The sequence below is a fragment of the Mesoplodon densirostris genome, chromosome 13 (genome assembly GCF_025265405.1).
Source record: "Mesoplodon densirostris isolate mMesDen1 chromosome 13, mMesDen1 primary haplotype, whole genome shotgun sequence".
Classification (NCBI taxonomy): Eukaryota; Metazoa; Chordata; class Mammalia; order Artiodactyla; family Ziphiidae; genus Mesoplodon; species Mesoplodon densirostris.
In genome coordinates this window covers 57,932,422-57,958,387 of record NC_082673.1, presented here as the reverse complement: position 1 = coordinate 57,958,387, position 25,966 = coordinate 57,932,422, and the positions used below count along the sequence as shown (strand labels likewise).

Genomic DNA, 25,966 nt, shown 5'->3' with positions numbered 1-25,966 from the left:
CTACGGATGTTTTTCAAATAAAACTGGGGACTCAAAGAAGAGACGAGAAAAACAAGAATGATTCAACCCAAAATGAAGAGACTTAGGTAAACATCCTCTTAAAGATGACAGGAATAAAAGGAAAAAAAAAAAAAAGGAGAGCAGAGGGAATGGAATGTGTGATCCAAGCAAAAGCCCACTGGAGACAAGGGCTGGGTTCTATAATATCAGGGTCAGGTGGATGCCAAGAAGCTCAATTTTAACTTGAAGTTAAGTGAACCTGGAACTCCAACAGGCCCCTTCTCTATAGAAGCCATGCGTTACCAAGGAGAGATCTGCATGGCAAAATAGGGACCAATCTCAGAGAAATAAAAATGAGGGGCTGGAGATGGGGGGAGAAATGCACTAAACAGAGAAATGACATCTATAACTGCTTGAAATCCATGTTTAATGGGTTAATTAAACAGATTAATCCATCTGTTTAATGCTTTAAATCCATACTTAATTTGTGTAATAAACTACTCCATCTATACCTCTATTGGATACATGAAATTACTTCCTGAAACTCTTACACACTGAATTGGATCTTAAGTACTCATCAAAACTTGTCAGAGTAGAAGAGACAGAACAGCAAAAGAAAAAAGGAGGAAGGTGGTAAACCCAAGATGCAAGTCTTCAAATGAAAATACTGTTTGATTTTGATCTCCGGGTGAGGCCTACTCCAGAAGGTGATAACACACAATCACCTGAAAAAAATCCCCAGCTGCCTACAGGACATCACACTTCAACTACATTGATTAAACAAAGATAATGTTCTTAATAAACAACAACTTTCTCCCCCTACCACCCACACCCCACACCAAAAAGGCTTACCTTGGCAACATGAAGATGGCTGTTTGAACCACGAACTGGAGGCAAATTATCTTGCATTGCTGGAAGTGTTTCAGTTTCTTGAAAGTATATTTTATCATCTTCTTTTTTAATTTCTGATACCCAACTCTGAGAAGAGGAGAGGAAAAAAGAAGATAAATATACAGTTTGAAATAACTAACCAGGCATTAGAAAGGACTGTACATCATCATAGTTTACTGTGGGTCAATTTTTAGGTGACAATTTGATCATGCCATTTTCCCTACCTGAAATGCCCTTCTTACTCTCTTGTTTTTTTTTTTTTTCAATTGTAGGAAAATACACAATAACATAAAATGTATCATCTTAACTTTTTAAGTGTACAGTTCAGTATTGTTCAGTATTTTCAATGGTGCCCTTCCTACATTCATTGGTGCCCTTCCTACTTTATTTATCTTACAAGATCTTTTTCATCATCCCTTCCAGCAAGCTTTCTCTGAACTCCCTGGTTGGGCTAAAAGTGTTCCTCCTTTGTGTTTAACATAGAGATTTAAAATCCTCTATTTATTGTTTGTCCCTCTTACCACACTGTAAGTTCCTTGAGGGCAGAGCCTATGTCTTAATCTCAAGAACCTTAGCACATCAGCTGCAACTTAACATACTGATTAGATTGACCCAGTCTCCAACTCTAGCAGTTTGACAGAAGGAACATGCTCCTTTCTGTAGGTAAATATTAATTACTTCAGATTCCACTGATTTTTTTAATATATAGTGGTCAGTATAAAATATACAAATAACAAGAAAGACAAGGAAGCAGAAAAAACATTACCCACAGTCAATAGAAGCAGACACATAGAGTGGATGGATGTTGGAAGTAACAAATAAGGACTTAAAAACAGCTACAGTAAATATGTGAGGAGGGTGGACAACATGCATGAACAATTGAGAACTTTGGGAGAAGAAAGGAAACTTTAAAAAGATTTAATGGAAATCCTGAAAATGAAAAACTCAGTATCCAAGATGAATCTATTTGATTAACAGCAGAATGGACACAGGGAAAACGTGACAAAAAGAGAATCAGTAATGTTATAGCAGATGTGAACATTAACCAACTTGACCTAATCAATATTAAAGACTTCTATGTTATTTTCAACAGCACAGGGAACATAGGCCAAAAAAAAGTCTCAATAAATTTGATAGGGGTGAAATTATACAAAGTATGGTATCTGACCACAACAGACCTAAACTAGAATTCAGTAATAAGTATTTAGATTATCCCCAAGTAATTGGAAATTAAACAATACACTTATAAAGAGATCATGGGTTAAAAAAGGAAATCAGATGGGAAATTGGAAAATAATTTGAACTAAGTGATAATGAAGACATATAATTTGTAGGATTCAGATAAATTATTAGAGGGAAATATACAGCTTTAAACAAGAAGAAAGGCTTAAGATCCAATTATTTAAGCTTCTATCTTAAAAAACTAATGAAGAGAGAGAAAACACATTAAAGCCAAAGCAGGTAGAAGGAAATAAAAATATTAAAAAATAAAAGTAGGAATCTGTAAAACAGATAATAGAAAAATAAAGAAAATCAACATTCAAAACTAGTTTTTTTGGAAATAAGTTAATACAACTGACAAACACTTAGCAAGACTAGTCAAAAGAAAGCGAAAGGAAAAAATACAAATTACCAGTATCAGGGATAAAAGAGGTACATCACTAATAATTCTACAGATATTAAAAAAATGATAAGGGGATGTTTTAGACAAATTTATACCAATAACTTTGTAAGTTAGATAAAATAAACAAATTCCCTGAAAAACTTAACTTAGATACAAGAGAAGGTGAAGTACTTAAAACAAACAAACAAAAAAACCTAGCACAGTGTCTGGCATATACTAGGTTCACAATAATGTTTATTAAACTGAATCGTCACAGAGGCCAGAAAAATTGAGTAAGATATTTCCTTATTATATGTGAAATTCTATTATTTATTATTCAGCAGATATATAGTGAGGGTCTAATATTTGTCAGACACTCTTCAAATAGGGGCTAGGATAAACTATATTAACTGTCCTACCCACATAGGAGGCGGGGAGGATGAAAAGGAGGCAAACAGGAGAAACAGGAAGAGAAAAAGGAAAACAGGGGAAGAAAGGTAAAAGGAGAGAGGAAGGATTATAGAGAAGGAAAGGGAGAGAGAGAACTGGGAATGAGGGAGAAGTGGCAAGAAAAGTATGAAGGAAGGGAGATGAGAAGGAAACTAACTTAAGAATTGACCGAGGGCTTCCCTGGTGGTGCAGTGGTTGAGAATCTGCCTGCTAATGCAGGGGACACGGGTTCGAGCCCTGGTCTGGGAAGATCCCACATGCCACGGAGCAACTGGGCCCATGAGCCACAACTACTGAGCCTGCGCATCTGGAGCCTGTGCTCCGCAACAGGAGAGGCCACGATGGTGAGAGGCCCGCGCACCGCGATGAAGAGTGGCCCCCACTTGCCACAACTGGAGAAAGCCCTTGCACAGAGGCAAAGACCCAGTACAGCAAAAATAAATAAATTAATTAATAAACTCCTACCCCCAACATCTAAAAAAAAAAAAAAGAATTGACCGAGAAAGAACACAGCTGGGGGAAAAGCAGGCCCTGCAATTAAAACGGCTGTTTACCCCTCAGAAAAGAAAGCCAAAGAATGCTGGACAAGAACAGCTATTTTAACCTGTAGATTAATTACCAAATTTTCAAACTCAAGTCAATAAAATGACAAAATGAGAAAGCTGAAAGTTTTTAAAAATTAGCATTCTGAGTTAGAGAATACACATACCTCAAAATTGTTTTCAAGTGTATGATTTACCTCAGAAAAAATACACTGAATAAAATAAAGTAAAACCAAAAAAATTTCTTTTTCCAGAGTCTGTTTAAAAAAATATATTTCTTAAGCAAAATGAAACCACAAAGGAACTATGAGATGATATAGGTAAATATATATCTGGTGGAGACAGAGTTTTCCTAAGTATAAAACAAATGTAAAGATCATAAAGGATAAAATCAAGAGGTGTGGTTACATAAAAATAAATAAATGAATAAACATCACACACAAAACTTACAAGGCAAATTAACAAATTGAGGGAAAAATTAAAATATGTAGGAAAGAACTCTTACAAATAAATAAGAAACGTATCAATAGAAAAGTCAATAAAGGGGCTTCTGGCTCTGACAAAGTAACAGGGACTAGATTTACCCTCCTGCCTAAACTTTAGAAAACCTGATAAAATATATGAAACAATAGTTTTCAGACACTGGACAACAGGTAGCACAGGACAATAATTCTTGAAAGAAGGAAAACAAATGAGGTAAACCCTACATTTGCTCCAAAATGAGTGCCTAGTGTTTCCAGGCTACAGCATAGGGAAAGGAAACAGTCTTAGGTCTCAATGAATTTAGAAGGATGGAGGTCAGACTTTGGGGAGACCAAGATTGCAAGAATTGAGGAGGCAAGATTTCTGAGAGGAAAGAGCTGGACAGAGAGAAAGCTCTGAAGATAACCTGAAGAGCCCTGAGTCTACTAAAGAAATTGAATTAATAGTTAAAACATTATCAATAAAGAAAACTTGAGGCCCAGATGGCATCGATGGTAAATTCTAGAAAACATTTAAGGAAGAAATAATATCAATTATACATAAGCTTTTCTAGGAAACAGAAGAGAGAATACTTTCCAACTCACTCTGAGGTCAACAGTACCCTGCTACAAAAACCAGACAATGACATTACAAGAAAACTACAGACCAATATCTCTCATGATCCATAGACACAAAAAGTCCTTAACAAAATTTTAGCAATCCAATCCATATAAAAAAGATACATCATGATGAGTAGAGTTTATCCTGGAATGCAAGGTTACTATAACACTCAAAAACAGTGTACATAAATTACCTTATTAACAGACTACTAAGAAAACCATATGTTCATCTCAATAAATGCAGGAAAAGCATTTCACAAAATTCAATATGCATTCATGATAAAAATTCTCCATCCATCAAACATGGAACAGAAGGGAGCTTCCTCAACCTGATACAGGACATCTATACAAATCTAAAAGTAACATAATGAAAGGCTGAATGATTTCCCCTAAGATTGGGAAGAAGACAAAGATATCTGCTCTCATTTCAACATTGTACTAGAGGTCCAAGCCAATGGAATAAGGCAAGTAAAAGGAATAAAAGGCAGCCAGTCTGGAAAAGAAGAAAATCTTTCAATATTCACAGATGCCATAATCTTCCATAAAGAAAATCCAAGGAATCTACAAAAAAAGCTACTAGAACGAATGTGTTAGTTTGAATTAAACAAGACACAGGATACACAGTCAATATAAAAAGGCCAATTTTAGATAACTATAAGCTTGCAATGTACAAGTAGAAATTGAAATTAAAATTCTACTGATATGAGGTATCTAGATTAGCCAAACTCAAAGAAACAGAAAGTAGAATGGTCAATAGATGCAGAAAAAGCTTTTGATAAAATTCAACATCCATTTATGATAAAAACTCTCCGGAAAGTGGGCAAAGAGGGAACATACCTCCACATAACAAAGGCCATAAATGACAAACTCACAGCTAACATCATACTCGACGGTGAACAGCTGAAAGCATTTCCTCTAAGATCAGGAACAAGACAAGGATATCCAATCTCACCACTTTTATTCAACAAAGTTTTGGAAGTCCTGGCCACAGCAATCAGAGAAGAAAAAGAAATAAAAGGCATCCAAACTGGAAAAGATGTTGTTAAACTGTCAGAATTTGCAGATGACATGATACTTATTATACACAGAAGATCCTAAAGATGCTATCAGAAAACTATTAAAGCTCATCGATGAATCTGGTAAAGTTGCAGGATACAAAATTAATACATAGAATTCTGTTGCATTTCTATACATTAACAACAAAAGATCAGAAAGAAAAATTAAGGAAACAATCCCATTTATCATCACATAAAAAAGAATAAAATATCTAGGAATAAACCTACCCAAGGAGGCAAAAGCTCTGTACTCCAAAATCTATAAGATGCTGATGAAAGAAATCAATGATGACACAAAGAGATGGAAAGATATACCATGTTCTTGGATTAGAAGAATCAATATTGTCAAAATGACTATATTACCCAAGGCAATTTACAGATTCAATGCAATCCCTATCAAATTACTGATGGCATTTTTCACAGAACTAGAACAAAAAATTTTACATTTGTATGGAAACACAAAAGACCCCAAAGAGCCAAAAGCAATCTTGAGAAAGAAAAATGAAGCTGGAGGAATCAGGCTTCCTGACTTCAGACTATACTATAAAGCTACAATAATCAAAACAATATTGTACTGGCACAAAAAAACAGAAATATAGATCAATGGAACAGGATAGAGAGCTGAGAAATAAACCCACACACCTATGGTCATTAATCTATGACAAAGGAGGCAAGAATATACAATGGAGAAAAGACAGACTCTTCAATAAGTGGTGCTGGGAAAACTGGACAGCCACATGTAAAAGAATGAAATTAGAACATTCTCTACCACCACATACAAAAATAAATTAAAAATGGATTAAAGACCTAAATGTAAGATTGGATACTTTAAAACTCCTAGAGGAAAACATAGGCAGAACACTCTTTGACATAAATTGCAGCAGTATCTTTTAAGATCCATCTCCTAGAATAATGGAAATAAAGACAAAAATAAACAAATGGTACTTAATTAAACTTAAAAGCTTTTGCACAGCAAAGGAAACCACAAACAAAACGAAAAGACAACCTACAGAATAGGAGAAAATATTTGCAAATGATGCAAATGACAAAAGATTAATCTCCAAAATATACAAACAGCTAATACAGTTTTATATATATATATATATATATATATATATATATATATATATATATATATATACACCAATCAAAAAAATGGGCAGAAATCTAAAGAGACATTTCTCCAAAGAAGACATACAGATGGCCAAAAGGCACATGAAAAGATGCTCAACATCACTAATTATTAGAGAAATGCAAATCAAAACTACAATGAAATATCACCTCACATTGGTCAGAATGGCCACCGTCAAAAAGTCTACAAATAATAAATGTTGGAGAGGGTGTGGAGAAAAAGGAACTCTCCTATACTGTTGGTGGGAATGTAAATTGGTGCAGCCATTATGGAGAACAGTATAGAGGTTCCTTATAAAACCAAAACTAGAGTTACCATATGATACTGCAATCTCACTCCTGAGCATACATCTGGATAAAACCATAATTGGAAAAGATACATGCACCCCAATGTTCATTGCAGCACTGTTTACAATAGCCAAGACATGCAAGCAACCTAAATGTCTATCAACAGGTGAATGGATAAGGAAGATGTGGTATATTTATTCAGTAGAATATTACTCAGCCATAAAACAGAATGAAATGATGCCATCTGCAGCAACATGGATGGACTAGAGACGTTCATACTAAGTGAAAAGCCAGACAGAGAAAGACAAACATCATATGATACTGTTTATATATGGAATCCAAAAACAAATGATATAACTGAACTTATAAACAAAACAGAAACAGGCCCACAGACATAGAAAACAAACTTATGGTTACCAAAAGGGAAAGGTGGTGGTGGGGGATAAATTAGGAGTTTGGGATTAATATATATACACTACTATATATAAAATAATCAACAAGGACCTACTGTATAGCACAGGGAACTATACTCAATATTTTGTAATAACCTATAAGGGAAAAGAATCTGAAAAAAAATAGATATATATGTATGTATAACTGAATCACTGTGCTGTACACCTGATACTGACACAACATTGTAAATCAACTATATTTCAATAAAAAGATAAAAATAAAAAAGAATATAAACAGATCAGATAATAAATAAAAAAGAAAGTAGAATGGTGGTTGCCAGAGGCTGGTGGTAGGGGTGGGATTGGAGAGTTGTTATTTAATGGGTAGAGAACTTCAGTTTTGGAAGATGAAAAAGTTTTTGAGATTGGTTGCACAACAATATGAATATACTTAACACTAATGAACTGTACACTTAAAAATGGTTAAGATAGGGGCTTCCCTGGTGGTGCAGTGGTTGAGAGTCCGCCTGCCGATGCAGGGGACACGGGTTCGTGCCCCGGTCCGGGAAGATCCCACATGCTGCGGAGCGGCTGGGCCCGTGAGCCATGGCCGCTGAGCCTGCACGTCCGGAGCCTGTGCTCCACAACGGGAGAGGCCACAACAGTGAGATGCCCGTGTACCACAAAAAAAAAAAAAAAAAAAAAGGTTAAGATGATAAATTTTATATAAACCAATAAAATTTCATAACTGAAGTGACTTAGAATGAGCAAAAAAATTTAAATTAAAAACATTAACTTTTACAGTAGCATAAAATATATTGGATACTTAGAAATAAATTTCATTAAAAATAAGCAAGTATACACTGAAAACTATGAGCCACTGCTTCACTAAAGACCTATATGAGCAGAAAAAATACATGTTCATGGATTAGAAATCTCAATATTGTTAAGATGTCAGTTCTTCCAAAATTGATCCACAAATTCAACACAATCCCAACTCAAATACAAGCAAGCTATTTTGTAGAAATTGGCAAACAAAGGACCTGGAACACCCAAAACAACTCTGAAAATGAAGAACAGAGTTCGAGGACTTGCACTATCTGATTTCAAGACTTAGTGCATATATGGGAAAAGAATCTGAAAAAGAATAGATATATATAAAAATGTATAACTGAATCACTTTGCTGTACACCTGATACTAACACAACACTGTAAATCAACTATACTCCAATATACTGATAAAATTAAAATTAAAAAATAGACTTACTGTAATCAAGACAATGAAGTACTGGTGTAAAGACAGACATTTAGATTGATGAACAGAATAGAGAGAGTTCAGAAATAGATTTACACATACATGGTCAGTTGATTTTTGACAATGGTACCAAGAATTTCAATGAGGAAAGGATAATCTTTCATTAAATGACACTTGAACTTTTGGATATCCATATTAGTATGTACAAATATATGTATGTGTGTGTATGTATATATTTGTGTGTGTGTCTAAAAAATGAAACAGATCTTAGACATATATTTAAGAGCTAAAACTATAAACTTTCTAGAAGAATCATAGGAGAAAATTTAGGGATCTTGAATTAGACAAAGATTTCTTAATAGGACACAAAAGCACAAACTATAAAAAGAAAAATCGGTTTCATCAAAAGTAAAAACTTTTGCTCTTTCAAAGGTACTGTTAAAAAAATGAAAAGGCAAGCCAAACAGTATCAGAAAATATTTGCAAAGATGTATCTTTGTGTGTAAAATACATGAAAGACATGTATTTTACAACTCAATAAGAACACAAAAAATCTAATTTTTTTAATGGGCAAAGGATTTAAAGACACTCTACAAAAGAAGATATATGGATAACAAATAAGTACATGAAAAGACATTCAACATCATTAGTTATTAGAGAAATGCAAATGAAAGCCACAATGAGATACCACTATATACCTAATAGAATAGCTAAAATTAACAAAACTGACGATACTAAGTATGGACAACAATATAGAGCAGCTGGAACTTTTATCCATTATTGGCAGGATTGATTGCCACTTTGGAAAACATTTTGGCATTTGTTCATCAATGGGTAAATGGTTAAACTGTGAGATATCCATACAATTCACTACTACTCAGCAATTAAAAGGAATGAACTGTGGACACATGCAACAACATAGATGAATCTCAAAAGCATCATGCTAAGTCAAAGAAGCCAGACATGAAAGAAGATATACTATATAATTATATTTATATGAAAGTCTAGAAAAGGCAAATGTATAATGATAGAAGCAGTTCAGCGGTTGCCAGGAGCCAGGGTGTGGGGTCAGCACTGACTGCAAAGGGGCAAAACAAAACTTTTAGGGATAATGGAAATATTCCACAGCAAATGTAGTTTGTCAAAACTCAGTGAAACTACCATAAAATCGCTGATTTTTAAAAAATTGAAGTATAGTTAATATACAATATTATGTTAGTTTCAAGTATATAACATAGTAATTAAATATTTTTATAGATTATACTCCATTTAAAGTTATTACAAAAGAATGGCTTTGTTTCCCTGTGCTGTACACCCTTGTTGCTTATTTATTGTATACACAGTAGTTTGTATCTCTTAATCCCTTACCCCTGTCCTGCCCCTCCTTCCTCCCTCTCCCCACTGGTAGCCACTATTTTTTTTTTTTTTTTTTTTTTTTGCTGTACGCGGGCCTCTCACTGCTGTGGCCTCCCCCATCGCGGAGCACAGGCTCCGGACGCACAGGCCCAGCGGCCATGGCTCACGGGCCCAGCCGCTCCGCGGCACGTGGGATCCTCCCAGACCGGGGCACGAACCCGCATCCCCTGCATCGGCAGGCGGACTCTCAACCACTGCGCCACCAGAGAAGCCCGGTAGCCACTATTTTGTTCTCTATGTCTGTGAGTCTGTTTCTGCTTTGTTGCATACATTTGTTTGTTTTATAAAATAGCTAATTTTTATTGAATGTAAATAATAACAATAAAGCTGATTAAAAGAAATCAGTAAAGACACAAACAGGTCATTAACAAAAGAAGAACTTCAAGTGACAGATTTTTAAAAATTTAACGTTACTAGTAAACAAAGAATACACTACGTACTATCATTTTTTAACTGTTTAATTGACTTTAAAATGTAAAAAATGATTACAGTTTCCAGTGAAGAGTACCTGAAGTGAGCATTCTTACACACTGCTGGTGGGAGAGTACAAAGGTACAACTTCCTGAGAACATAGACATGTGTTTCAACAGCCTTAAAAATATTTAGATCCTTTGATCAAGTAATCTGAATTCTAATAATTTATCCTTAGTAAACAACCAGGATGGTACAAAAAAATTATGAACAAACATAACACTATTTATAGATGCTGACTGAATTATGTTCCTTTCATAGGATGGGATATTATTCAGTCATTTAAAATACATGTGCACGGCTTCCCTGGTGGCGCAGTGGTTAAGGATCCGCCTGCCAATGCAGGGGACTCGGGTTCAAGCCCTGGTCCGGGAAGATCCCACATGCCGCGGAGCAACTAAGCCCGTGCCGCACAACTACTGAGCCTGTGCTCTAGAGCCCGTGAGCCACAACTACTGAGCCCATGTGCCACAACTACTAAAGCCTGCACGCCTAGAGTCCCCGCACCGCAACAAGAGAAGCCACTGCAATAAGAAGCTCACTCATCGCAATGAAGAGTAGCCCCAGCTCGCTGCAACTAGAGGAAGCCCGCGCGCAGAAACAAAGATCCAACTCAGCCAACAACAAACAAATAAATAAATAAATTTATTTTAAAAATAAATAAAAAACAAAAAATAAAATACATGAGCATGCCCTCCCCACCCCCCACCAACAAATCCAGACACACAGACAGACACACACACACACACACACACACATTCACAATATTCTCCTGGGTGTAAGAAGCAACCAGTACCACCTAAGTAATTACCACTAAAAGCCCTTTACTGACAAAAAAGGAAACCTAGGATTTCAGATAAGTAAAGTAGATATATATCCACGACAATGTCACAAAAAGTGATGTTACTCTATACCTTTATATCACCGTCAATTTTTTCCCATTCTTCTGCTGTGAAACTGGCTGCTGTCGCCGCAGGTTTCTCTCTCCTCAAAGCTCTGCTTCCAGAAGCCAAGCCTGAAAGGCGCTTTTCACAAAATTCAGTAAGTTCAGGATAATATCCTTCCTCACCAGACCTTTTAAAAAATTCAGAATTTTAGAGTTACCACTTCTTTCAGAGATCATATAGACCAGTGTTTTGCAAGCTGGGTTCCATGGAGCCCAGGGGTTCCACAGAGATCTCACGGTCTGCCCCGAACGAGCATGAAGGCTGAGCTGCTGCCTTCCCCTCACCGTCCTCAATTAGAGCAACCTCCACTTTCACATGCTAATCTATGGAGTGCTGCGATGAAGGGGGGAAAAAAGGAGTTCCAAAGACATCAATTTCCATCACACACTTTAAAAGTTGAATAGATAACATTTCCTCTCCTCTTTAACACACATATGTTCATTTTGTACATAAGGTAATTTTAAACTTATAAATGAAAATTCATTATTAGAGACAGGCAAAGAGTGAGACTTTGGACTTATTTTCTAATGAGGAGTTACTGTTCTAGCTCATTTTTTTCCCCCTCAAAGGGATAGGAAGAAAATGGCAGAGGAACAGTTTAGAACAACACACCTCTAAATTCAACCACTCAAGGAACAGAATTCCTTCCTTAGAGAGTTAAACAGAGACATGTGTTCTTTTTTGCTTTTTTTTTAAGGAAAATCAACCTTTTCCCCGTTTCTTGTAAATCTGTTTACTTCTAAATTTTTAGAAAAATAAAAATAAATCCCATTTTCAAATTAAAAAAAAAAATCCCAAGTCAATACAATACAATTTAATTAGGCTATTCATAAAATGTCTTTCAAACTCTTTCATCCCATAAACTTCGCATTTTCTTTTAGTCTTTAATCAAATAAAAATGAAAACGTTCTTATATGCTGAGAAAAACAAGAGGGAAAACAATGATATGATGAGGCTATTACATCAACACTGGCTGGGGACAAGCAGCAATGCTTAGGAAGGACAGGAGGCTAAAGGTGATAAGGAAGAAAAAGGAAAAAAAAAGAGAAAGAAAAAGGAAAGAACACAGCAGTAAGGAAGGGCATCAGAGGAAAGAAGAGAGAGAACAACTGCTGAGCAAATGGAATACTACTGATGTCCCGGAAATGGGCAGTTTGTGCTCACAAGTGTTTCTGCAGTAATGAGGCTACCCTCCAAATGAAAAACCCTCAAGAAACCCGAAACAGGTGGCACAGGTTGGTAGGCCACAGGGCAATGTTTCTTGTAGAGTTCCCTTGACCACCCGCATGTTGATCAGCCAGTGTGCTTGTTAAAAACACATGTTCCTGGGCTCCACTCCTGATTTCCTGAAGCAGAATCTCTAGGTGTGGTGCCCTCAAATTTGCATTTTCTAACCACCGTGTTTGCCAAATATTAAAGTTTGACAATCACAGCCACAGGGCTCTTACCCAGAAAAGGCCTTGATTCCCTGACTTCTGGTCCTACTTCCTCCCCCACTACCCCATCCCCCATGCGACGGCTCCCAGTGAGTCACCCACCTTTGCTGGCAGATAGTGTGAAGTGGGAGAGTGCCAAAGCACTTTATCAGCATAAGCAGGTGCCTCCTAATGGCTGCTTTACTGGTTCCTAGAAAGTGCCAGGAAGCAAGAAAAATGCCCTCTTGGATACTAATTAGCCTAAGTCTCGTGATGGAAGTAGATCTAGCCAGAACCCGCCAAACTAACCACAGGATCAAAACCACTATTTTGGAACCTAACATGGACAAAAACAACAATTTCAATATTAGAAAATCTGCTCCAAAATTTCTAATGTAGCTTTGAATTTTAGAAGTCAATAATATAATTAAAATTGGCAAACTGAAACATGATATGATTTTTAAATGCTTACCTGAGCACACAAAGAATTTTTTCCAAGTGTTTAATGTCTGAACATTTTTCAATATACTTGAAATCCAAATGTTCAACAGGTATTTTAAATGTTTTTGTTGTTCCAAAGCCCCACAATGATGGATAATCTTTGGCAGTCATGGCTGAAATATAGTGTAGGAAAATAGTTATGAATCTAATATATACATTAATAGTCAATTTGGATAGTAGTAACCATCTAGGTACTTCTGTAATATTTATTTTTCATTTCTATAGAAAAGGAGATGGAGTATTTCTTCTAAGGAGGAAGCTACTCATTGTAAATTCTCTCTCCCTGATAAGAACAGTTAACATTCATGGGGCTAATTACTATATACCGACTTCCCTGGTGGCGTGGTGGTTAAGAATCTGCCTGCCAATGCAGGGGACATGGGTTCGAGCCCTGGTCCAGGAAGACCCCACATGCCACAGACCAACTAAGCCCATGAGCCACAACTGCTGAGCTTCTGCTCTAGAGCCCATGAGCCACAACTACTGAGTCTGCGTGCTACAACTACTGAAGCCCATGCACCTACGCCTGTGCTCTGCAACAAAGAGAAGACACTGCGATGAGAAGCCTGTGCACCACAACGAAGAGTAGCCCCCGCTCGCTGCAACTAGAGAAAGCCCGTGCACAGCAACGAAGACCCAACGCAGCCAAAAATAACTAAATAAATAGATAAAAATAAATAAATTACTATATACCACAGATGGGTTATTTTACTTAATCTTCACTTAAGCAAAACTGAAATACAACAACAAAGCAGGTTTTGGTGCTGTAGAGGAAAAAAATTTTTTCTTGTATCCATTTGGGTTCAGTAGCTGAGGCCTGTAAATTAAACTGACAAAAGATATCAATGGGAGAAAAGGTTCATTTTATATATGCCTGGGGCTTCACAGAAAAGTGAAAACTCAAAGAAACTGTTAGGCCTGGGGAACTATATACCATTTTAACAAAGGGTGATAAACTGTGTAGAAATGATTAGACAAAGGAAAAGGGGTTTTGGCTTCTAGAAGGTAAATCTATGGAAGAAACTAATGGAAGATAAGGGTTATTTTAATAAGGTTTGTTTATGCAGACTCACCTCACTGCTGATTGTCCATCTACTGTGATAAAGGTTGTTTTCTTCATCTTGGTATGAGAAAGGAGAGGAGGGAACACCTTCATAAAGGGAAATTTATGCCCTGCTTTTAGGCAGAAAAGGGGAAGGCCAAGAGTTCTTCCTGTGTCTGCTGTTTCCTAATTGCCTTCAGCTCAAAATAATCTTCATGTCAAAGTGGTCTACTTGGAGTGGAATATTCTGATCCTCTTCAGTGCTCAAACTGCTTTTTAAGATATCTTTTAATGTTGATTTTGGTATCTTCTACTTTAGCTGTTTGTTAATATCCCGACCATCCTTTCGTGATTCAGCACAAACATAAATAACATCTTTTCTGTAACTCTCCTTAATATCACCCTCTTCCCCATTCCTTGCCTCCTTACATTCTCAGTTGCCCACTCCCATAATGAACAGCTGCCAAAGCTGTGTTCTAAAGGCACTCTGTACATACCTCTCTCATATCACATAGCATATATCCAAATTCTGTTTCTTTATCTTCCCTTCTAGATCATGAGAGATCTTACTTCATTCATCTCAAGAGCTTCAGGTCTAACATAGTAAATACTGTCTTATACCCCTTAAAAAATACATGCTAAATTCAACTGAATTGGGAATAAGACAGCCCTGGATAATTTCACTCTATTGATATGCTGCTAATGACGGTGACAATAACAGCAACAAATATGTAGTTCTTAATGTACTTTACTTATATTATTACTTCATTTAATCCTTCAACTATATCAAGTAGGTTTTAAGTAGAGAACAGTAATAACAGTTAGCATTTATGGAGCTAAATTTCTATATGCCATGAATTATTTCAATCTTCAAAACCACTTTCATGAAAGATATTAATAATTACTCCCTTTTTACAGATGAGAAAGGTGACGTTTCAAGTATATAAATTGCTGAAGGTCATATAACTCTTAAGTAGTGAACTGAAGAGTTGAATCTCAGTAGGCCACTACAGAGCTCACATACTTAACCATCATATTTAATCGTGCTTTTCAAATTGCAGGTGGCAACCGAAGAAATCAATTTAGTGAGCTGCAATCAGCATTGTTTTATGAGATAGAATAGCAATAAAATCAGACTACCTGACACATACCATTAAATACTGTTTTATAGAAAATTTTATTTCATGTCTATATAAAAAAAATTATGTGTATATAAATGCACACACGAATGTTGTGTACATAAATGTTGCAAAGAAAAATATATTTATTATGAATTATTGTCAAAGTATTAAAAAAAAACACTGCACTAAAACACACTGGGGGATAAATTTTAAAACAAGTAGCAATGGGTCTAATTCATTAGCAGTATTCCCTTCAGCATGCCTGCCCCCTGGGAGTCTGGTCATATATCAGATCTCTGCAGAAAAAGAAGATGCTCTGTCAGTTTCTCCATATTCCTGCTGGCTTTGGCTTGGGTATAGAATATAGATGACAGTTTGCCAGCTTTCAAATGAGATCCAGCTAAGAAGTGAGAATATGGCTTTCACACCATGCTAGCGGGGCCCAGTATGATGAATGTCTCCCATCACAAGGATAGCCTTGGGGTGGAAGTCACATGAAAGCCAGTGAAGAACTTTAAAATTATTGATGCTGCCCAGAATAGAATGAGTTGTCTTTAGGAGAATTTTTCCAAAGAGCTGGAGGATCTTTGATGGGAGTGACTTAAGCATCTAATGGGATTAAAATAGATGTGCTCGAATTAAAGGAATCTTGAAACCCCTGAGATTTTATGATTTGACTAAAGTATGGTGAAAAACATTTGAAATGATAAAGACACCTCTTACCTAATCAAGCGAATTTTATTCTGAACACTGTTTCAACGTTTCTGAGAATCCTTTTTGAAAACTCCCACTTGGTGGGTGGGGTGGGTAGGAGAGACATTCTCAAGACCACTAAACGTTAACTCTCAAACTCCAAAAAACAACTCATACAATACTTTGTTTGCTCTATTTAGAACTCTTCCACTTCTGTTTGCAATTTGTCTCTGATTAGAAAAAACTTTGGTCCTAATTGGCGTTAATTTCTTCTCCACCATCCTAATCCACATCCATTTCCCATATTTCCTAATCAGTTTATCAGTAATACCTCCAGCACAAACTGCAACGGGCTAGTAACACGAAAAATGGTTTTCTTCCACCTAGGCACGTTCTTTCCAGCATCCACAGGGCTGGGCGCCACCTGCAGCCGGAGACGGAAAGGAAACGGCATCCTCCAGCCGTAGCAACGGTTTCTATGTACAGCGCGGGTCAGGGACTGCCTGAGATCCGGGAGCTCTACAGCCAACCCGCAACGGTCAACGGGCACTTTAGGACTCTACGAAACTGCTCCCCATTCCCCTGCTTTGTTCACAAGGACCGGTGGCCGCCGCCAGAGCCCGGGAACCTCTCCGCCGCACCACCCCCTCCGCGTTGCCGCTCTGCCCCAACATCCGCCACCGTCAGCCCCGAGAAACAGAAGGCCCCCAGGTTGCTGGCCCGGCCGACAAGGTTGTTCAACCCTCCAACTGCAGCCCGACGGTGCATTTGCTTCTCCGGGTCCGTCTTTCACCCCGGCTCCCGGAGGAAGGGATTGCGATGGAGAGACGTAGTTTACTCCTGGCCGGCAAATACTCACCTGGTTCAGACCCCAAGCCTTGGGGAGGCCCCAGCCACACACTTCACCAGCCGCGCGTCTCGTACCCAGGGAGGGGCGTGTCGCCCCGCCCCACTCCCCCCACTCCGGCACCCGAGGGCTTCCGGCTGACCGCCGGGGGCGGGGATTAGGGCCTCTGCGTGATGACTGGCTAGTCTCCGGTTTTGCCATCCGGCTGATTGGCCTTGCAGACCCAGCTTCACCCGGACAGAAGGTTAGCCGAGAAATAAGAGTTGCAATTCCACGTGCCCTGTAATTTTCTCTTCACACACACTTTATGTTTTTTTTCTGGTTACAATTATGTACATATACAATTATGCTGAATAAACAAGCAGGATAAAAACTAACTCAAAGGAAATGGACTATGCAGGCAAATGAAAATTACCACTTCATAAAGACATTGCGTCCAATAATTAATAGATGGATTAGAAAGTAAAGTTGAAGAAATCTTTCACAGAGCAGATAAAGAAAAAAAGGAAATCGAAAAAGATGATAAAGTTAGGTCTAATATTAGATTTAAAAGATCTAGAGAGAAGAGAATACTGAGGGTAGGAAGTTATCAATTCAAGAAAATTTTCCAGAATTGAAGAGCTTGAGTTTTCAGACTGAAAGCACCCACCAAGTGACCAAAACAGGGAAGGAAAACAGACCCATACCAAGGCACAAACTGCAAAATTTCAGGACACTAGCAAAGAAAATTCTAAGTTTCTAGAGCGAAAACAGGTCACATACAAAGCATTAGGAAGAAGAATAGTTTTGGACTTCTCCACAATACAGAAAACTAGATGACATTCCGACACTGGGGAAGAACACAAGACAGGTCACTTCAGGCAGAGAGAAAAGCAGGAGCACAGGCAAAAAGGTCCGTTATCTGCTTAAGGAACTGCAAACATCTCCTTAAAACCAAGACTGAGCGGTGGGTTGAAGTGGTGACAGAGGCAGGAAAGGAGTCTATACTATTCCCAAATATACTATTCCCAAGAGTTTTCATTTTATCAAAATGGGAAGCTACTAAGAACTTTCAGCAAGACAGTGCTGTGCAATTCCTATTTTACAATGAGCAAGCTGGGAAATCCCTGGTGGTCCAGTGGTTAGGACTCTACAATGAGCAAGCTAAAGAGTATGGAAAACAGCAAGACCGGTAACTGAGACTAATCCTAAGGCTGATACAAGCACCTGTGCAGAAAATGCTAATACTTCCTGTAATGGTGTTAACAGTTAACATTTATTAGATTAAGAGTTTTCATGGAGTATTTAATTTTATCTTGCAGCAAACCTTTGACATAGGTGCTATTATTTCATGCCCATTTTACAAATAAGGAAAGTGAATCTTGGTAGTCACTGGCATCGAACAAAGGACACTCTGGGAATACGGACCCAAAGCCTTTTGCCAAAGTCCATACAGTTTATTGTGCTCCTAAGTACTAACCAATTCACAAGTAAGTCCTATTCAACTTCAAAACATATCTCACAACCAGCTACTTCTCACTCCCTCTACGCCTAACCTGGCCCAGCCACCATTACTCTTAGCCTGAACTTTTACAGGTGGCCCCTAACTGGCTTCCCACCATCTCGTCCCTATATTGTCCGTTTCCACAGAACAGACCCAGTAATCTTTTAAGTCTGGGCAGAGGGTGGAGGGTGGAGGGTGGATGGATGTGCATGTATTTGTACATGTAAGGAGGCAACTTGTTTTTACGTGTTCTCAGTTTACACTTTCTCACTTTATGTGATATTTTAATCTTCTTAAAATTGGTCATTTATGATTTCATCTACTAGTTTTGAATGTCATTAACTTCAATCTCTGAAGATAGCTTCAGAGTCTAAAAGCACTGAACTATCATTAATTCCTTGACTTTGACAAGCTGAAGTCAAAAGAAATAAACTGGCCAGTAATTGAGTAGCAGTGCTGGATTTGAACCAATTTCCATGTATTGATATTTTTGATGGACCTGCATGTCTACAGTCATTGGTAAGCAGTTTAGTAGGGGACAAGTTATGTATTAGCTTCAAGCTCAGATTTACTGATTTTTATATTTATAGAGCACTATTCAAAAGGATCTTTTAAAAGCAATTTTATATCTATTTTACCTTTTCTTAAAACTGTCCAGGTAGGCAAGAGGTAAAATTACTTCCATTTTATAGATGATGGGGACACGAAGAGCTAACTGACTGAAACAATGGTCTTGAGTTCCAGTGGTTAATACTTTTCCCATTAAACCACTGTCTAGTTAACCAAATAACAGTACTCAATTAAACTACTGATACACACAGGACCTATGATGAAATTAGAATAGTTAAGAGCAACATTACCCAATGAGTTGTGGTTTAGGAGGCTGTCATAAAGAGATATTTATTGGGACTCTTGTACAAAAAGGACAAGCTCAAGAAGGAACGTGGCAGAATTACAAAATTATGAAAGCCACAGTCCAGGAAAACCTGGACCAAGGAAGCACTCTTTAAAAATCTTGAGTATGGTAGTACTTTGTATAGCACATAATAAATTTACAGAACTTAGTATGTGAGGATGGTAGTAGAAACAATGTTTTGTTTTGTTTTTTAAGTGGCACAGTTGCACAGTTAATACTTTGAATGTGCGAGACACACAAAACTATTAAAAAGTTGAAATATATCTAATCGAATCCTGGAACAGATGCAGTATCTGAGCATCCATATCCCTAAGATCAAGGCAAAAGCTTTAAACATTCATCCAATTTAGTGTAAACCAACTCCTATTTTTTCTATATCCTGAAAGCAGAGTTTTTTACCTTAATGAATGATTACACCTGGAAAACTGCACCTGCCTTAATAGTCTGCTTCATCCACTTTACTTGGGGTTGATTTTGCCTTAGATAAAGCAACCATTAAAGTTTCTTTTCCCTTGCCGAAGATTTAAAAAACAGTCAAGGGCTTCCTTGGTGGCGCAGTGGTTGAGAGTCCGCCTGCCGTTGCAGGGGACACGGGTTCGTGCCCCGGTCTGGGAAGATCCCACATGCCGCAAAGCGGCTGGGCCCGTGAGCCATGGCCGCTGAGCCTGTGCGTCCAGAGCCTGTGCTCCGCAACGGGAGAGGCCACAACAGTGAGAGGCCCGCGTACCACAAAAAAAAAAAAAAAAAAGTCAAGCATTATATACAAATACAGAAAGGCCTATGCCAAGTTAATAAATTATAACTCAAAATGAGGTATGCACACTGACAGTAAGTGCATTGGTATACTCTATACAAAATGAGGCTGGAGAGTTTACAAACAATTGGTGATGTAAAACAGTGGTTTCCTAGGAACTTACTTAATCAGACCTTTAAAGGGCCCTAGCAAACCTCATTTTTAACAAGGGCCCCAGATGATTCTAGGTTTTGATTAAAGTGTAGTTTGGGGAAGCACTTTTAACCTTCATTGTGTGTCAGATTACATATACGATAAAATTAAATTACAAACCATGTAACTGAACAAAAATATCTTTATATAAGCTATTGATACCTAAATACAATATGGTTTTTAAAACGAAATCATTTGTATATAGTTGTATTCATAAAGTACACTAATCAAAAGCTATACAACATTAATAGCAAATCCAAATCCAAATGAAGACATTCCTCTGAATTTCATCTTTCATCGAGCATCAAAAACCACCACTATCAAAAACTGAGTTAAGGACAAAAAAAGTACTTCAAAATTATATTAAAAATGTAATACTTCCAAGTCACTTTCTCTTTGCAATAAGCTAGTTATTTAATCTAAAATGCACAAAAGAATGAAGTTCACTATTTACTATGATAATTAGAAATGAACTAAAAAAATAAACTATTTTATTAGCCCCCCCCCCATGATACAAAAGACCAACGCACCAAGAAACACTAAAGCAGTGTTAAAAGTGATAATTTAGTGATCTAAAAAACACTGGTAGTTATTACATAACAATTTACTCTCAGTCTTTCAGCTAATTTGTAAGCCTCACTTATTCCATTAGGTAGCATACAAACTCAATATTTGTATTTCTCCTTGTATCATTTAGTTTGCCCATAAACTGAAGCTCAAGAATGAGTACTTATATACAGAATACCTGAAAAAATACACTTATGAAAGCCAAAATCAACTAGTATTTAGATTATTTAGTATATGTCTATACACTGGAGTACTGGTTCATGAAAATGCTAATCATGCTTTTTGTTTTTTTGGTAAGTAATCCAAGTTGTTACCATTTTTACCAGAAATTAGCCTTTGACTATCAAACCATGCATTATTTTTCACTTCCTCTTATCTCATATGCAGAAAGCTTAGTTAGAAGGATACATCTTTTAGTCCTTTTCTTGTACATTATTCTGTATCCACATTCTCTGCAACGGATTGGATCCCTTGATTTTATTTCATTTTCTGTGTGACATTCTAGAAACAAAACACGTTTATTCAATGCCTAAAAGGGAAATATTACAGACGAGCAAATTATCTTAACCATACTTTTCACCCAAAGAAATAAAATACAGTATACTCAATCTCAAGGGTATGTTGCCATTACCAACATATTAAGGGAGAAAGAAAAAAAGAGTGGAGGGCAATGCATTTTTCCTAGGAAAGAAAATGAAATCTTAATAAGAGGATTTTTTAAAAAATTGTTAAAGTTGTTCTGCTTTCTAACTTTAAAGATGAATGACTCATTTAAGCCAAAGATAAATGCAATAAATGCAAAACTGAGGTGAAATACTCTTACTTTTGTAAATGTTACTCTTACCTCCACAGATATATATCATTGGCTGCTGCTTTGGGGGTTGAACGTCCTTCTGGGTGTCCATTGTTGTCCCTGAAATCATAGACAAATATTTAATATCTCAGATGGGGTCCTCACAAATCTAACCAGGCCTCATTTTTCCCGGAGAAAGCTAAAAAGGTCCCAATTCCTAAACTGTGCTTTTTTCAAATCCTATAGGTGGGTCTAAAGAACGAAACAAAAAAACAACGTATTGTGCATTTACCCCCACACTGGACACAATAATAAACACTTTACATATGTCATTTCAATTATGCATGCTATTTCATTATAATTTTTACAACAATTCTAGGAGGTATTACTTTTATTTTACAGATGAAGGAACTGGGGTTTTAAGGAAGTTAATTTGGGCAGGATTATTCATGTGTTACGAGTCAGAGATTTAGATCTGACTGCAAAGCTCGCGTCTTCATTTAACACAAGTTCCATTTTTCCGAACTTTAGCAAGAGATTGCCAAAAAACTGTATCCCTCAACAGGAGAACATGCGAACCGAAGATAAGGGAAGAACAAAGAAATAACTCCCAACGGCTAAAAAGCCAACAGCTAAACAGGCAAACAACCCAACAGCTGAACAGGCAAAGGCCTAACAGCATCGACTCTATCCCCAGCCTCTCCCGACTGTAACCCCACACCAGACCTGTTTAGCCCCTAGCGTCTTTCCAGTTTTGGCCCAAATACCCACCCGCCAATCCCCCAATTCCTTACCCACGTAACACGGAGAACCTTCTCTTCTTTTCCGAACAGATTCCGCCTCGCCGCTGTACTGCAGCCAACTTCCGGCGCTGGCTTATGACGTAAGCGGAGTCTCCGCCCCTTCCGGCCCAGGTGCGGCAGAGGAAGCCGGATTGAGCGCAGCTGGTGAAGCTGGTTCTATTTTTGTGTTTCAGACCCTGGACAAAAGTGCTTGTTTCGGTCTCACCTGTTTTCATTTTTCAGGGAAGTAAAGCGTTTTAGAAGCTCCTCAAGTCGAAGGAGGTTTGTTTTTATGACATATGAAGTCGGTAGAAAGTAACACTTTTCCAGGAGGGCAGAGTGGATAGACCTAGAATCTGTCATACAGAGTGAAGTCAGAAAGAGAAAGACAAATACCGTATGCTAACACATATATACGGAATTTAAAAAAAAATGTCATGAAGAACCTAGGGGTAAAACGGGAATAAAGACACAGACCTACTTGAGAATGGACTTGAGGATATGGGGAGGGGGAAGGGTAAGCTGTGACAAAGCGAAAGAGAGGCATGGACATATATACACTACCAAACGTAAGGTAGATAGATAGTGGGAAGCAGCCGCAGAGCACAGGGAGATCAGCTCGGTGCTTTGTGACCGCCTGGAGGGGTGGGATGAGGAGGGTGGGAGGGAGGGAGATGCATGAGGGAAGGGATGTGGGAACAGATGTATATGTATGACTGATTCACTTTGTTATAAAGCGGAAACTAATTTAAAAAAATACAAAAAAAAAAGAAACCCAAGTGAAGTGCTCGTGGAATCCTAGGCTGACCGTTACTCCGAGAAACGTAGAAGAATCGGCTCCACCGCTGATTTCCACGTAGAAAAGCACTTTTCAGATTATGCATTTCAAGTCGTTTGATACCTGTGCCGGGGCAGTGGAGCAGCCGCCCCTATCCTTAGTATAATATCGTTTTTGCTTTTCGCCCCTTTCTCTCCTAGGCTCCCGTCATCCCTGTAAACCCCTCCTTTTACTCGTTTTAAAGCACAGGTGAGCTTGCGGGCAGCTACGTCAATTACTCCCACTTAAAGCTAAGGGATTTAGGTAGTGGTAGCTGTCCATTGACCCTCCTTTCATCCCATGTATTCATTCCTCCCCAGAAAAACAAAACGACTTGCCCAGTGGAGGCGTGTTCTTTCAAAGATCAAAATTTTAGTGAGACTAGTAACAGTTGGGTTCACAACATTTGCATTCGTTTGCTTCTTTCACAGCAGGTATTTATATCACGAGGGAGAAGAAAATGAAGTTACTAAAATTTAGAAAATAACCAGTTGTTAATAACTATTTTAGTTAATCTGAGAAGCAGGTTTCTTTCTCCCCAACATGCACTACTTTGGTTTTTATTAAGCAGGCTATACTGCTTTTCGGTCTTCCATCCAGCAACTTGGGAACCTTGAGCCTCACCTTTCACTTCCAGGACACTGGTTGCACTTCCACAGACCAGCCTGAGAGATTTAACTCGATTTTCTCAGTCTTCCTAGCTGCTGAGTTTTAAATTTCCAGGAAACACAGTGGACTGTCCTGCTTCTTTCTCCATAGATAGGCTAAGATAGAACATAAATATTTTGATCATCAGCTCTCTTATGAAATACCCCTTCTCTTAGCCAAAGGGAAGAGGTAATCCAATAGAACAGTCAAAATTAGCTTCACTCAAGAAATACTAGGTAAAACCATTGTCATGATAAGAGAGAGATTATGGAGTGATCCAGAAAGTGTAACTTTAATCATTGCAAACTGACCTGGGTTCTGACTATGCAGCTTGAGGTTATCAAGATGATGCTGGCACATAACACAGTTTGTGGAGATCAGAATGGATCAACACATGTAGAATACAGATGGGTCCTGGAACCCTACAGAGGGTTAGGGTAAAGACAAGTTATAGCAAGGAGATCCAGAATTTCAACAGGAGTTCATGTCGAGGCTAGTTCCCAATGCAACATTCTTTTTCCTATCAGCAGGAACCAGTAACTTTAGGATCATTTTGGAGCAGGGTCTGTGGAAGCTGTTATCAATGGTGACAGCTAACTTTTCTTGAGCATTTGCTATGTGCCAGACATCATCGCATTGCTCTCTCTTAATGAGGGCATTTGTTTTGTCAACTTGGATACTAGTGTTTTTAAATGCTTACATTGCAATAATATGGTTATAGAGATGCAAGTTGCTATTTTTTCCCCTGAGTATCTGTTTTCCTTTTTCTTGATCATACTCATTTAAGTATACCTGCATAGCTTGACTATCATGGTGATGGAAAACCCTTTCATTATGTTTTCCTGGATGGTCTCCAAAAGAAGCGTTAGATCTGTGGAAAACAAATGGGTTTTAGAATTCTGAGGTCAGTAATGAGATTACACCCAATCCAGAAAGGGAAGGGAAAAGGCCAAAGACTGTGATGTGTAAAGAATAGGAAAATATAGCTCAGTGGCTTAAATTTGCAGTATATGAGTAAAGCTAGGGCAAGCTACATGTAACTAGGTGTCTTTTTGCCATTTTTTGGGTGGGGAGAGGTGTAAAATTATTCTTCGAGTGAATAGAAGGGAGTTATGATACATTCTTTTACTCTTTAGTTGTAACAAAATATCTAAAGAAAAATTACTAGAGAAAGAGAAAAGGGCAATGTTTAATGGTGTTTTGGGGTCGTGTGGCTTTTATTTAATCATAGGAAAAATCCCCTGTCCTGTTTACATTACAGTGGAGTGGGGAGCAGACCTTACACAAAGTAAGTAAATAATACGGTATTTTATAAGGTGATAAATTATATGGAGAAAATTCAGGAGAGGAGGATTGCAAGTGCTGGGCAGGGAGTGGCAAAATAGAGGCTTGATTGTAATAGAGACTGGTTTGAGGACCTAGAAAGGACACTACTCACTCTATCCGACAGACCGTGTGAGGGAGGCTTCAGGAAGGTGCCATCTTGAAGAATGTGTAGTTCACCAATTCCTTACCTTAAGTCCTACGGGTACCACAAACGTAACAACCTCGCACTAAATTCATCTTATTTTCTCCCAAACCTGTACTCTTCGCTCCTCTCCACCCCCATTATCTTCCAGAGTAATGCAGTAGCTTCCTAAGCCACCCTCACCTCTCTTCTTTCTGTCTTCCATTCTGCCACCAGAGTGGTCCTGCTAAAATGTCCTACATTGCCTGGGACTTCCTTGGGGGGGCGCGCAGAGGTTAAGAATCCGCCTGCCAGTGGGGGACAGGGGTTCAAGCCCTGGTCCGGGAAGATCCCACATGTTGCGGAGCAATGAAGCCCATGCGCCACAACTACTGAGTCTGCGCTCTAGAGCCCAGGAGCCACAA

At 38.0% G+C, this 25,966-nt stretch overlaps 2 protein-coding genes across 2 annotated transcripts in view; both read right to left on the bottom strand.

Moving 5' to 3' along the window:
* Positions 1-17,249, bottom strand: part of SPAG1 (sperm associated antigen 1) — a 92,079-nt gene extending 74,830 nt beyond the window's left edge. Inside the window, exons 1-4 of the mRNA XM_060116035.1 lie at positions 17,155-17,249; positions 13,411-13,552; positions 11,491-11,650; positions 853-978 (exon numbers count right to left, since the gene is read on the bottom strand). Coding sequence (XP_059972018.1) covers positions 853-978; positions 11,491-11,650; positions 13,411-13,550 — 426 coding nt within the window. The 5' untranslated portion in view covers positions 13,551-13,552; positions 17,155-17,249. The remainder of the gene's footprint in view (positions 1-852; positions 979-11,490; positions 11,651-13,410; positions 13,553-17,154) is intronic.
* Positions 17,250-19,509: 2,260 nt separating this feature from the next.
* On the bottom strand, positions 19,510-22,715 carry POLR2K (RNA polymerase II, I and III subunit K). Its single transcript, XM_060115998.1, has 4 exons — positions 22,642-22,715; positions 21,899-21,967; positions 21,463-21,555; positions 19,510-20,804 (listed from the first exon to the last, which is right to left on the bottom strand). The coding sequence occupies exons 2-4, from the start codon at positions 21,957-21,959 to the stop codon at positions 20,782-20,784; spliced, it is 177 nt and encodes a 58-aa protein (XP_059971981.1). The 5' UTR covers positions 21,960-21,967; positions 22,642-22,715; the 3' UTR covers positions 19,510-20,781.
* Between the last annotated feature and the right edge of the window lie 3,251 nt (positions 22,716-25,966).